We start from the raw sequence: 14576 nt of genomic DNA, 5'->3' as shown, positions 1-14576 counted from the left end.
TCAGTTTCTCAAAGTCTTTCTCTCCTTCCTGAAGTTGACCAGCGACCAACCACACAGCACAGGAGGAGGCCATTCGGCCCATCGAGCCTGTGCCGGCTCTTTGAACGAGCTCTCCAATTAGTCCCACTCCCCCCTGCTCTTTCCCCACAGCCCTGTGAATTTTTCCCCTTCAAGTATTTCTCCAATTCCCCTTTTGAAAGTTACTATTGAATCTGCTTCCACCGCCCTTTCAGGCAGCGCGTTCCAGATCACAACAACTCGCTGCGAAAAAACAATTCTCCTCATCTCCCCTCTGGTTCTTTTACCGATTATCTTCAATCTGTGTCCCCTGGTTACCGACCCTCCTGTCACTGGAAACAGTTTCTCCTTATTTACTCCATCAAAACCCCTCATGATTTTGAACACCTCTATTAAATCTCCCCTTAACCTTCTCTGCTCTAAGGAGAACAACCTCAGCTTCTCCAGTCTCTCCACATCACTGAAGTCCCTCATCCCTGGGACCATTCTGGTCAATCTCCCCTTAACCTTCTCTGCTCTAAGGAGAACAATCCCAGCTTCTCCAGTCTCTCCACATCACTGAAGTCCCTCATCCCTGGGACAGTTCAGGGCAGGTTGTAGAAAGCGGGATCCTGGGCTTCATAAATAGAGGTATAGAGTACAAAAGCAAGGAAGTTATGATGAACCTTTATAAAACACCGGTTTGGCCTCAACTGGAGTATTGTGTCCAATTCTCGGCCCCGCACTTTAGGAAGGATGTGAAAGCCTTGGAGAGGGTGCAGAAAAGATTGACCATAATGGTGCCAGGGATGAGGGACTTCAGTGATGTGGAGAGACTGGAGAAGCTGGGGTTGTTCTCCTTAGAGCAGAGAAGGTTAAGGGGAGATTGACCAGAATGGTCCCAGGGATGAGGGACTTCAGTGATGTGGAGAGACTGCAGAAGCTGGGGTTGTTCTCCTTAGAGCAGAGAAGGTTAAGGGGAGATTGACCAGAATGGTCCCAGGGATGTGAGTCTTCAGTGATGTGGAGAGACTGGAGAAGCTGGGGTTGTTCTCCTTAGAGCGGAGAAGGTTAAGGGGAGATTTGATAGAGGTGTTAAAAATCATGAGGGGTCTGGACAGAGTAGATAGAGAGAAACTGTTCCCATTGGCGGAAGGGTCTAGAACCAGAGGACACAGATTTAAGGTGATTGGCAGAACAACCAAAGGCGACATGAGGAAAAGCTTTTTTTACGCAGCGAGTGGTTAGGATCTGGAATTCACTGCCTGAAAGGGTGGTGGAGGCAGATTCAATTGTGGCTTTCAAAAGGGAATTGGATAAGTACCTGAAGGAAAGAAATTCGCAGGGCTACAGGGAAAGGGCGGCGGAGTGGGACTAGCTGAAGTGCCCTTGCAGAGAGCCGGCACGGGCTTGAGGGGCCGAATGGCCTCCTTCTGTGCTGTCACCATTCTACGATTCCGGTCAATCTCCTCCGCACCCTCTCCGAAGCCGCGACATTCTTCCCAAAGTGCGGTGGCCGGAATTGGGTGCCAACTCCAGCTGGGATCGATGACGGAGGAGCCCTGGGGGGTGTGTGTGTGCTTCTGGTATTAGCCAACCCCTCGCAGACAATGACTCACCTGCAGCAGACCTCGCTGGGGTCGATCCACAGCGTCATCTCATTGGGGAGCCTCAGCTGGTTGTACTCCAGCTCGCAGTCTTGGCAAGCCAGCAGCAGGGACGGGTCAGTCTTTTGTTTCTTGTTTATGCGGATGCACCTAATGGAGAAGAGGATTAAAAGGGAGAAATACAATGAGATGGAACAGAGAGCGAAGCATTTACAATACCATCCAAAACTCCCTGTCGCTGTAACCTACTCCAGCCCCTACAACCCTCCCTATCTCTGTAACCTCCTCCAGCACCTACAACCCTCCCTATCTCTGTAACCTCCTCCAGCCCCTACAACCCTCCCTATCTCTGTAACCTCCTCCAGCCCCCTACAACCCTCCCTATCTCTGTAACCTCCTCCAGCCCCTACAACCCTCCCTATCTCTGTAACCTCCTCCAGCCCCTACAACCCTCCCTATCTCTGTAACCTCCTCAAGCCCCCTACAACCCTCCCTATCTCTGTAACCTCCTCCAGCCCCTACAACCCTCCCTATCTCTGTAACCTCCTCCAGCCCCTACAACCCTCCCTATCTCTGTAACCTCCTCCAGCCCCCTACAACCCTCCCTATCTCTGTAACCTCCTCCAGCCCCTACAACCCTCCCTATCTCTGTAACCTCCTCCAGCCCCTACAACCCTCCCTATCTCTGTAACCTCCTCCAGCCCCTACAACCCTCCCTATCTCTGTAACCTCCTCCAGCCCCTACAACCCTCCCTATCTCTGTAACCTACTCCAGCCCTACAACCCTCCCAGATCTCTGTAACCTCCTCCAGCCCCTACAAACCCTTATCTCTAACCTCCTCCAGCCCCTACAACCCTCCCTATCTCTGTAACCTCCTCCAGCCCCTACAACCCTCCCTATCTCTGTAACCTCCTCCAGCCCCTACAACCCTCCCTATCTCTGTAACCTCCTCCAGCCCCTACAACCCTCCCAGATCTCTGCACTCATCCAATTCCAGCCTCTTGCCCATCCCCCCGATTTCCATCGCTCCACCATTGGCGGCCGTGCCTTGAGCCGCCTGGGCCCCGAGCTCTGGAATTCCCTCCCTAAACCTCTCCGCCTCTCTCTCCTCTTTGAAGACGGTCTTTAAAACCGACCTCTTTGACCCAGCTTTTGTTCGCCCGTCCCAATATCTCCTTAAATAAAAACAGAAAATGTTGGAAACACTCAGCATGTCAGGCAGCATCTGCGGAGAGAGAAACAGAGTTAACGTTTCAGGTCGATGTCCCTTCGTCAGAACTGGAAAAAGTTGGAGATGAAACAGGTTTTTAAACAAGTGCAGAGGGGAGGAAAGGAGGGAGGGGAGGAAAGAACAAAAGGGAAGGTCTGTGATAGGATGGAGGGCAGGAGAGATTAAGGGAGATTGAGAGATATTAAGAGAGATTAAGAGAGATTCAAGGCGAGAGGAGATGGTAATGGGACAGGTTCAGAAACAAAGGATGGCTCTAGTTGAAGTGTAAATGGCAGAATGATCGACAACTGCCATGTGGGAGGTAAAGAAATATATATATAATAAATAAAATTAATAGAAAAAAAATAATGGGGCCGAGGTTATGATCTGAAATTGTTGAACTCGATATTGAGTCCGGAAGGCTGTAAAGTGCCTCATCGGAAGATGAGGTGCTGTTCCTCGAGCTTACGCTGAGCTTCCGTGGAACAATGCAAGAGGCCAAGGACGGTGAGGTCCGAGTGGGAATGGGGCGGAGAATTAAAATGACAGGCGACCGGAAGCTCGGGGTCACGCACACCGACTGAATGGAGGTGTTCCACAAAGCGGTCGCCCAATCTGCGTTTGGTCTCCCCAATGCAGAGGAGACCGCCTCGTGAGCAGTGAATACAGTAATACTAGATTGCAAGAAGTACAAGTAAATCGCTGTTTCACCTGGAAGGGGTGTTTGGGGCCCTGGACAGTGGGAAGGGGGGAGGTATAGGGGCAGGTGTTACATCTCCTGCGCTTGCACGGGAAGGTGCCGGGCGAAGGGGAAGGGGTGCTGGGGGTGATAGAGGAGTGGACTAGGCTGTCTCGGAGGGATGCTGAAAGGGGAGGGGAGGGGTAAGATGCGTTCGGTGGTGGGATCACGTTGGAGGTGGCGGAAATGGCGGAGGATGATCCGTTGCATGTGGAGGCTGGTGGGGTGAAAGGTGAGGACAAGGGGAACTCTATCGTGGTTCCGGGAGGGAGGGGGAGGGGGAGATAGAACGGACACGGTCGAGGGCCGTGTCAACCATGGTCGAGGGCCGTGTCAACCACGGTAGAGGGGAATCCTCGGTTGCGGAAAAAGGAAGCCATGTCGGAAGCACTGGTGTGGAAGGTGGCATCGTCGGAGCAGACGCGGCGGAGACGGAGAAACTGGGAGAATGAAATAGAGTCCTTACAGGAGGCGGGGTGGGAGGAAGTGTAGTCCAGGTAGCTGTGGGAGTCAGTGGGCTTGTAGTGAATATTGGTCAATAACCTATCCCCAGAGATGGAGACGGGGAAGTCGAGGAAGGGAAGGGAAGAGTCGGAGATGGACCATGTGAAGCTGAGGGAAGGAAATATCTCCTTAGGTGGCTAGGTGTCAAATTTTGTTTGATAATCGCTCCAGTGAAGCAGCCTGGAGATGTTTTACTACATTAAAGAAGCTATATAAATGCAAGTTGTTGTTGTGGTTTTGGTTCCTGTATTAATGGTGCTCAGCCAGGAGATGGCGGTGTTGTCCAGCTCAACGGGCCAATGGTAAACCGAGCACCAGCACCACCCGGTGGACGAAGGGCGGTACTGCAGGGACACCCTGGAACAACATTTAAAGACAGACTCCCATTTCTCCAGCACCTTTCACCACCTCAGGACGTCCCAAAGCGCTTCACAGACAATGAAGGACTTTTTTTGGAGTGTGGTCACTGTTGTAATGTAGGAAACGCAGCAGCCAATTTGCGCACAGCAAGCTCCCACAGACAGCAATGTGATAATGACCAGATCATCTGTTTCAGTGATGTTGGTTGAGGGATAACTATTGGCCCCAGGACACTGGGGAGAACTCCCCTCTGCTCTTCTTCCAAATAGTGGCCATGGCCTCAGTGCGGCGCCCCCTCAGCACTGCCCCTCCGACAGTGCGGCGCTCCCACAGTACTGCCCCTCCGAAAGTGCGGCGCTCCCTCAGTACTGCCCCTCCGACAGTGTGGCTCTCCCTCATTACTGCCCCTCCGACAGTGCGGCTCTCCCTCAGTACTGCCCCTCCGACAGTGCGGCTCTCCCTCAGTACTGCCCCTCCAACAGTGCGGTGCTCCCTCAGTACTGCCTCTCCGACAGTGCGGCGCTCCCTCAGTACTGCCCCTCCGACAGTGCGGCGCTCCCTCAGTACTGCCCCTCCGACAGTGCGGCGCTCCCTCAGTACTGCCCCTCCGACAGTGCGGCGCTCCCTCAGTACTGCCCCTCCGACAGTGCGGCGCTCCCTCAGTACTGCCCCTCCGACAGTGCGGCGCTCCCTCAGTACTGCCCCTCCGACAGTGCGGCGCTCCCTCAGTACTGCCCCTCCGAAAGTGCGGCGCTCCCTCAGTACTGCCCCTCCGACAGTGCGGCGCTCCTTCTGTACTGCCCCTCCGAAAGTGCGGCACTCCCTCAGTACTGCCCCTCCCACAGTGCGGTGCTCCCTCAGTACTGGCCCTCCGACAGTGCGGCGCTCCCTCAGTACTGCCCCTCCGACAGTGCGGAGCTCCCTCAGTACTGCCCCTCCGACAGTGCGGCGCTCCCTCAGTACTGCCCCTCCGACAGTGCAGCGCTCCCACAGTGCGGCGCTCCCTCAGTACCGCCCCTCCGTCAGTGCGACGCTCCCTCAATACTGCCCCTCCGACAGTGCGGCTCCCCCTCAGTACTGCCCCTCCGACAGTGCAGCGCTCCCTCAGTACTGACCCACCAACAGTGCAGCACTCCCTCAGTACTGCCCCTCCGACGGTGCGGCGCTCCCTCAGTACTGCCCCTCCCACAATGCAGCGCTCCCTCAGTACCACCCCTCCGACAGTGCGGCACTCCCTCAGTGCTGCCCCTCCGACAGTGCGGCGCTCCCTCAGTGCTGCCCCTCCGACAGTGCGGCGCTCCCTCAGTACTGCCCCTCCGACATTGCGGCGCTCCCTCAGTACTGCCCCTCCGACAGTGCGGCGCTCCCTCTGTACTGCCCCTCCGACAGTGCGGCGCTCCCTCTGTACTGGCACTCCGACAGTGCGGCGCTCCCTCAGTACTGCCCCTCCGACAGTGCGGCGCTCCCTCAGTACTGGCCCTCCGACAGTGCGGCGCTCCCTCAGTACTGCCCCTCCCACAATGCAGCGCTCCCTCAGTACTGCCCCTCCGACAGTGCGGTGCTCCCTCAGTACTGCCCCTCCGACAGTGCGGCGCTCCCTCAGTACTGACCCTCCGACAGTGCAGGGTGCAAAAAAGATTTACTGGAATGATACCAGAACTGAGCCATTATAACTATCAGGAAAGACTGAACAGGCGGGGGCTCTTTTCTCTAGAAAAGAGAAGGCTGAGGGGTGACCTGATCGAGGTCTTTAAAATTATGAAGGGTTCGATAGGGTAGACGTAGAGAAGATGTTTCCATCGAAAGATGTGCGGGTTAGGTTGATTGGCTATGATAAATTGACCCTTAGTGTTAGGGGGATTAAATACGTGGGGTTATGGGGATCGGGTGGGATATGTGTCGGTGCAGGCTCGATGGGCCGAAATGGCCTCTATCTGCACTGTGGGGTTTCTGTGACTTGTGGGGGAGACCAGAACTAGGGGCCATCGATATAAGAGAGTCACTGATAAATCCAATAGGGAATTCAGGAGAAACTTCTTTCCCCAGAGAGTGGTGAGAATGGGGAACTCGCTACCACAGGGAGTGGTCGAGGTGAAGAGCAGAGATACATTTAAGGGGAAGCTGGATAAACACACGAGGGAGAAAGGAATAGAAGGATATGGTGATGGGGTGAGATGAAGAGGGGTGGGAGGAGGCTGGTGTTGATGGGGTGAGATGAAGAGGGGTGGGAGGAGGCTGGTGTTGATGGGGTGAGATGAAGAGGGGTGGGAGGAGGCTGGTGTTGATGGGGTGAGATGAAGAGGGGTGGGAGGAGGCTGGTGTTGATGGGGTGAGATGAGGAGGGGTGGGAGGAGGCTGGTGTTGATGGGGTGAGATGAAGAGGGGTGGGAGGAGGCTGGTGTTGATGGGGTGAGATGAAGAGGGGTGGGAGGAGGCTGGTGTTGATGGGGTGAGATGAAGAGGGGTGTGAGGAGGCTGGTGTTGATGGGGTGAGATGAAGAGGGGTGGGAGGAGGCTGGTGTTGATGGGGTGAGATGAAGAGGGGTGGGAGGAGGCTGGTGTTGATGGGGTGAGATGAAGAGGGGTGGGAGGAGGCTGGTGTTGATGGGGTGAGATGAAGAGGGGTGGGAGGAGGCTGGTGTTGATGGGGTGAGATGAGGAGGGGTGGGAGGAGGCTGGTGTTGACGGGGTGAGATGAAGAGGGGTGGGAGGAGGCTGGTGTTGATGGGGTGAGATGAAGAGGGGTGGGAGGAGGCTGGTGTTGATGGGGTGAGATGAAGAGGGGTGGGAGGAGGCTGGTGTTGATGGGGTGAGATGAGGAGGGGTGGGAGGAGGCTGGTGTTGACGGGGTGAGATGAAGAGGGGTGGGAGGAGGCTGGTGTTGATGGGGTGAGATGAGGAGGGGTGGGAGGAGGCTGGTGTTGATGGGGTGAGATGAAGAGGGGTGGGAGGAGGCTGGTGTTGACGGGGTGAGATGAAGAGTGGTGGGAGGAGGCTAGTGTTGATGGGGTGAGATGAAGGGGGGTGGGAGGAGGCTGGTGTTGATGGGGTGAGATGAAGAGGGGTGGGAGGAGGCTGGTGTTGATGGGGTGAGATGAAGAGGGGTGGGAGGAGGCTGGTGATGATGGGGTGAGATGAAGAGGGGTGGGAGGAGGCTGGTGTTGATGGGGTGAGATGAAGAGGGGTGGGAGGAGGCTGGTGATGATGGGGTGAGATGAAGAGGGGTGGGAGGAGGCTGGTGTTGACGGGGTGAGATGAAGAGGGGTGGGAGGAGGCTGGTGTTGATGGGGTGAGATGAAGAGGGGTGGGAGGAGGCTGGTGTTGATGGGGTGAGATGAAGAGGGGTGGGAGGAGGCTGGTGTTGATGGGGTGAGATGAAGAGGGGCGGGAGGAGGATGGTGTTGATGGGGTGAGATGAAGAGGGGTGGGAGGAGGCTTGTGTGGAGCAGATGGACCGAACGGCCTCTTACTGTGCAGGTTATTGGATGGCTGCGCTCTGATTGGTTACCTGTATGCTTGGCCTTTGCTGGGATTGGCCGGATACCAGTGACCCTGGTATTTCCGGCCGAGGACTGCGGCGAGCTTCTCCCCGAACTCCTTGATCTTCTCATGGCCGAGCCCGCTGCGTCTGCTCACCAGGCCGACCAGAAAGACCACCCCCGCTCCGATCTCCTCCTTCATTCTCTTCGATGTTCCTGATGGGTTAGAAACGAACAACCGTGAGAGCGCGTTACCGGACGGGAGACGCCGGGATCGCTAGTGGGTGCCAACTGCCCTCCCCGCCATGCCCACTCTCCCTCGCCCGCTCTTTCACCCGCGGTTCCGGATTAGCGACGGCCGGTGGGCTATCCGACTGTGGGAGGCATTACTGTCGAGCCCACTCCGCCCGTCCAACGCCCAAGACAGGACTGGCATCTCTCCCACGCCTTTCACCACCTCAGGAGGTCTCAAAGCTCTTCACGGCCAAAGAAGTCCTTTTTTTTTTATTGGAAGTGGGAAACGCGGCAGCCAATCTGCGCACAGCAAGCTCCCACAAACAGCAATGTGATAATGACCAGGTCATCAGTTTTAGTGATGTTGGTTGAGGGATAAATATTGGCCCCAGGACCCCGGGGAGAACTCCCCCCTGCTCTTCTTCCAATAGTGGCCGTGGGATCTTTTACATCCACCCGAGAGGCCAGACGGGGCCTCGGTTTAACAACTCACCCAAAAGACGGCACCTCCTTAACTTAGTTGTAAAAAACAACCCAGAGTTAAACAGCTCAGCTTAAAGCGTCGGGTCCAGAGGGGTCTCCGAGACTATTAAATTCCTGTCTGCCCGGCACAATGTGTGTCAGACTAACAGTGTGTCAGCTGGGGCCCTGTGGGTAACATGCTCCGCTCTGAGTCAGAGAGTTGTGGGTTCGAGTCCCCACTTCAGAGACTTGAGCACAAACATCTAGGCTGGCACTACAGTGCAGTACCGAGGGAGCGCCGCACTGTCGGAGGGGCAGTACTGAGGGAGCGCCGCACTGTCGGAGGGGCAGTACTGAGGGAGCGCCGCACTGTCGGAGGGGCAGTACTGAGGGAGCGCCGCAGTGTCGGAGGGGCAGTACTGAGGGAGCGCCGCAGTGTTGGAGGGGCGGTACTGAGGGAGCGCTGCACTGTCGGAGGGGCAGTACTGAGGGAACGCCGCACTGTCGGACGGGCAGTAGTGAAGGAGCGCCACACTGTCGGAGGGGCTGTACTGAGGAAGCGTCGCACTGTCAGAGGGGCAGTACCGAGGGCGCGCCGCACTGTCGGAGGGGCAGTACCGAGGGAGTGCCGCACTGTCGGAGGGGCAGTAGTGAGGGAGCGCCGCACTGTCGGAGGAGCGGTAGTGAAGGAGCGCCGCACTGTCGGAGGGGCAGTACTGAGGGAGCGCCGCACTGTCGGTGGGGCAGTACCGAGGGAGCGCCGGACTGTCGGAGGGGCAGTAGTGAAGGAGCGCCGCACTGTTGGAGGGGCAGTACCGAGGGAGTGCCGACCTGTCGGAGGGGCAGTACTGAGGGAGCGCCGCACTGTCGGAGGGGCGGTACTGAGGGAGTGCCGCACTGTCGGAGGGGCAGTACTGAGGGAGCGCCGCACTGTCGGAGGGGCAGTACTGAGGGAGCGCCGCACTGTCGGAGGGGCAGTACTGAGGGAGCGCCGCACTGTCGGAGGGGCAGTACCGAGGGAGCGCCGCACTGTCGGAGAGGCAGTACTGAGGGAGCACCGCACTGTTGGAGGGGCAGTACCGAGGGAGCGCCGCACTGTCGGAGGGGCAGTACTGAGGGAGCACCGCACTGTTGGAGGGGCAGTACCGAGGGAGCGCCGCACTGTCGGAGGGGCAGTACTGAGGGAGCACCGCACTGTCGGAGGGGCAGTACTGAGGGAGCGCCACACCGTCGGAGGGGGCAGTCTTTTGGAAGAGACATTAAACCCGAGTCTGCCCTCTCAGGTGGACGTAAAACATCCCACAGACAACTATAGGATTAAGAGCAGAGGGAATTCTCCCCGATGTCCCGGGGCCAATAATTATCCCTCAACCAACATCACTTTTAAAACATCTGGTCATAATCGCATTGCTGTGCGCAAACTGGCTGCCGCTTTTCCTACATGACAACACTTCAAAAAAAAAGAGCACTTCGCTGGGTGTCGAGATGAGAATGAGCTATCCCCTACACCCTCCCCCCTCCCCTCCCCTCCGCAGTGTGAGCCAAGCACGGGTCGACACTCACGTCAGCCTCTAAGTTGGGTACCAGCGCGCACACGAACCAGCCTCTATCGCCTCCACCCTACCGCCCTGTGTGGTACCTCGCTCGCACCAGAAACTCCCAGGGCCAGTGATGCGTGAGGGATTTCCCCAAAACACTGAGTGACACAATACTTCCTGTGTCTGTAGACGAGAGCGCGTGCGTTCCCCCCGCCCCGCTGGAGCGACTAAAGAAACCCAACACTGCCTGCTTGATAAGAGGCCAGCGAATAGAAGAGGGGCAGAGATAACCCGCTCACCCCCGAAACCGCCTCACGGAGCCCCATTGTCTATTTACAGCATCCCCCCCACCCCCTCTTCCGCGATCTTCACAGTTCACGAACAACGACTTCAAACTCCTTCCACTCCAGCCCCCGCACCATGTGCATTAACCCACCCGCGGTCAAATGATCGGAAATGTATTAATCTTACACGCGACAAGATCTTCCTGCTAAAACTGCCTGGAAGCTTCGAAACAAACCAGGTCCAAGTGAGAGAGTCAAAAAAGGGGACGTCTCTTAACGTGAGAAACAGGAGCAGGAGTCGGCTATTCGGCCCCTCGAGTCTGCTCCGCCATTCAATGGGATCATGGCTGATCATCCAAATTCAGTACCCTGTCCCTGCTTTCTCCCCATATCCCTTGATCCCTTTAGCCTTAAGAAATATATCTCACTCCTTCTTGAATATATTTAATGAATTGGCCTCAACTGCCCTGTGTGGTAGAGAATTCCACAGGTTCACCACTCTCTGGGTGAAGAAATTCCTCCTCATCTCTGTCCTAAATGGCTTACCCCTTATCCTTAGACTGTGACCCCTGGTTCTGGACTCCCCGATCTTCGGGAACATCCTTCCTGCATCTAGTCTGTCTAGTCCTGTTAGAATTTTATAAGTTTCAATGAGATCCCCTCTCATTCTTCTAAACTCTAGCGAATATAAGCCCAATTGACCCAATCTCTCCTCATACGTCATTCCTGCCATCCCAGGTATCAGTCTGGTGAATCTTCGACAAAAGCAAAATACTGCAGATGCTGGAAATCTGAAATATAAACAGAAAATGCTGGAGACACTCAGCAGATCAGGGCAGCATCCGCGGAGAGAGAAACAGAGTTAACGTTTCAGGTCGTTGTCCCTGCGTCAGAACGCTCCCCGCTTTTCCCAGCCCCTGCCCTTGCTGAACAATCTGTTCCATTTCCTGCTTTTTTCCCAGTTCTGACCAAGGGTCATCGACCTGAAACGTTAACTCAGTTTCTCTCTCTTCACAGATGCTACCTGACCTGCTGAGTATCGCCAGCATTTTCTGGTTTTATTTCTGGTGAATCTTAACATCAAGAAAACCAAAGAAATCATTGTGGACTTCAGGAAGTCTAAAGGCGGAAGTCACACCCCCATCCACATCCATGGGGCTGTGGTGGAAAGGGTGGACAGCTTTAAGTTCCTCGGAGTCCACATCACGGAAGACCTCTCCTGGTCCCTCAATACCTCCTCTCTGGTGAAGAAGGCCCAGCAGCGCCTATATTTCCTAAGGAGGCTGAAGGGATGTAACCTGTCACCCCTGATCCTCTCTAACTTTTACCGCTGCACAATAGAGAGCATCCTGACGAACTGTATCACAGTATGGTACGGCAGCTGTAGCTACTATGACCGGAAAGCCCTGCAGCAGGTAGTCAAAACTGCCCAACGCATCACCGGCACCCGGCTACCAACCATAGAGCACATATACCAGAAACGCTGCCTACGGAGGTCATGGACCATCATCAAAGACCCTACCCACCCCAGCCACAGTCTGTTCGCCCTCCTGCCATCTGGGAGACGCTACAGATGCATTCGCACCCGAACGACCAGATTTAGGAACAGCTTCTTTCCCGGGACTGTCATCCTACTGAACTCCACAAATAAACGCTAAAGCCTGCACATCTGCCAATGCACTTTATTAATGGTTATGTTTATGTTAATGTATTACAAGCCAAATGAATGTTGAATGTTTAAATGTCTTAATCTAAATGTACACTCTCGGGAGCCGCAAGCCTACATTTCGTTGTACTGCACTGTACACTAACAATGACAATAAAGTTGATTATTATTATTACACTCCCTCTATGGCAAGTTTGTCCTTCCTTAGGTAAGGAAACCAAAACTGGTCTCACCAAGGGTCCTATATAATTGCAGCAAGACATCTTTACTCTTATACTCAAATCCTCTTGTAATAAAGGCCAACATACCATGTGCTTTCCTAATTGCTTGCTGTACCTGCATGTTAACTTTCAGCAAAGTTAAAAATAATTAATTTCTTCCAAATCCTCTCCCAGCCCCCTCCCCACCACTGTAATACTGTCTTAGAAATTCTATATTCTTGTAAATGTGAAGTATTCACTTTCACCTTCTCTGAATATAGTGGCAATTGTAGGATGCTCCCTAACTGAAACGTGGTGGCAGCAGGAACGATCAGGCTGATTCATAAATGACACAGACAAAACACATTCATGCGCGGATGCATGGAACACCATTTGGGGGAATAAAAAACACCTCGAAAATTGACCAGGTACTTTCACCGTCCGCCTACAAATAAATACATCTCAACACTTTCAAAACTGACAGGCAGCTAGCTCACAACACAAACTTTCACCTAACTTTGCTGTTGTGTTTAAAAAGATATTTCCTGGTATTAATCGCATTCCTTGTTGAGTTCATGTTTGTCAATGAACTCTAGCTTAAATAAAAAGTTGGGGTAAAAACTTTTCAAAAACTTTTTAAAAAGTTTTCAAAAACTTTTATTCTCGTTATTTTTCCCCCACTAATATCAGTTGGAATAAACTTTTTTAAAGAAAGTTTCCGGAACTTATTATTCTATATATAACAATATAATTTTCTTTGATACTTACGGAGATGTCCCACGTCCGAACTGCACAGCAAGACTTTGAATTGTGACTTCAATGTGTTCAGGGCAGTGAGTCCAAGGGGTTTTTGGTGACGGGCTTTTGTCGATTGCTTGAAACTTGCATCAGGAAGCAGTGGGAGTTTCCTCGATGATTCATTCTGTGTCACCAGCCGGCGTGAGGTGACGTCATTGACCATATTAGGCAATTGCCTCTGTCGGCCACGCCCCCCTTCCAGCTCTTAAAGGCGCCTCGCCACTCTTACATAGAAACATAGATAGATAGAAGATAGGAGCAGGAGTACCCCTTGAGTATTGTGTGCAGTTTTGGTCGCCTTATCTGAGGAAGGACGTTCTTGCCATGGAGGGAGTGCAGCGAAGATTCACCAGGCTGATACCTGGGATGGCAGGAATGACGTATGAAGAGAGATTGGGTCGATTGGGCTTGTACTCGCTGGAGTTTAGAAGAATGAGAGGGGATCTCATTGAAACTTATAAAATTCTAACAGGACTGGACAGACTAGATGCAGGAAGGATGTTCCCGATGGCGGGGGAGTCCAGAACCAGGGGTCACAGTCTAAGGATAAGGGGTAAGCCATTTAGGACTGAGATGAGGAATTTCTTCATCCAGAGAGTGGTGAACCTGTGGAATTCTCTACCACAGAAGGCAGTGGAGGCCAGTTCGTTAAATATATTCAAGAAGGGGTTGGATATATTTCTTAAGGCTAAAGGGATCAAGGGATATGGGGAGAAGGCAGGGACAGGGTACTGAATTTGGATGATCAGCCATGATCTCATTGAATGGCGAAGCAGGCTCGAGGGGCCGAATGGCCTACTCCTGCTCCTGTCTTCTATGGGGTAGATTTTGCCGAACCTGTCGGGAAGAAGGCGGGACTTCCCTTTTCTGGTTTTTGACCCGCCTACTTCAACGTCCGGCCAATCCGCGCGATTTTCCCTGGATTGACCTTGTTGAGGCCGCCCAGCGGGCTCAGCAGGCCCATTAAGGGCCACCCGGCAACAGGTGACGTCACAGACTGAAATTTCATCTGTCAAGAGTCCCGCCCCGGAAGGAGCCGCTTGCGCCAGCCCGATATTCAGTTTCAGCGCCCCAAACGGAAGCGCGGCGCTGCTCGAGGCACCCCGCGTCCCTCTTGGGGCGCTGCAACTGAATATCGCAGCTCAACGTGCCGCAGCGCCACACGTTGCGCCATGGCGTGCTGCGGTACTGCAGGCCTTCCTCCCCTTCTTAAAGGGGAGGGGCCTGTACCAGCGCGATCTCCGATCGCGAGTGCCGGCAGAAGAGCCCAGCACCGAGGAGAAGTGCCGGGCTCTTGGGGCACAGCCGGCACTGCCCGGGGTGGGGGGGGGGGCGCTCAGGAGGCCGGGGACGGTGGCGCGAGGAGGTGCTGGCAGGCGGCCAGCAAAAAAAATGGCCGACCCCGCACCTCCCCTTTAATTAGCGCCACTACCGCCGCAGGTAGGCCCCCCTGAACCGGTCGCAAATTGCAACTGGCGTTACAGCTGGGGGCGCGAC

At 54.5% G+C, this 14576-nt stretch overlaps 1 protein-coding gene across 1 annotated transcript in view; it reads right to left on the bottom strand.

Moving 5' to 3' along the window:
- The window catches only part of LOC147110091 (maternal B9.10 protein-like), a 22540-nt gene extending 9359 nt beyond the window's left edge, over window positions 1-13181 (bottom strand). Inside the window, exons 1-3 of the mRNA XM_086004044.1 lie at window positions 13050-13181; window positions 7927-8113; window positions 1617-1754 (exon numbers count right to left, since the gene is read on the bottom strand). Of these exons, the coding sequence (XP_085860170.1) occupies window positions 1617-1754; window positions 7927-8099 (311 nt within the window). The 5' untranslated portion in view covers window positions 8100-8113; window positions 13050-13181. The remainder of the gene's footprint in view (window positions 1-1616; window positions 1755-7926; window positions 8114-13049) is intronic.
- Window positions 13182-14576: the final 1395 nt, after the last annotated feature.

The sequence above is a fragment of the Somniosus microcephalus genome, chromosome 12, assembly GCF_052327205.1.
Source record: "Somniosus microcephalus isolate GS21.2 chromosome 12, FLI_Smic_1.0, whole genome shotgun sequence".
Taxonomy (NCBI): domain Eukaryota; kingdom Metazoa; phylum Chordata; class Chondrichthyes; order Squaliformes; family Somniosidae; genus Somniosus; species Somniosus microcephalus.
Note: the sequence above shows the minus strand (reverse complement) of the source record. Positions and strands in the feature narration are given on the sequence as shown.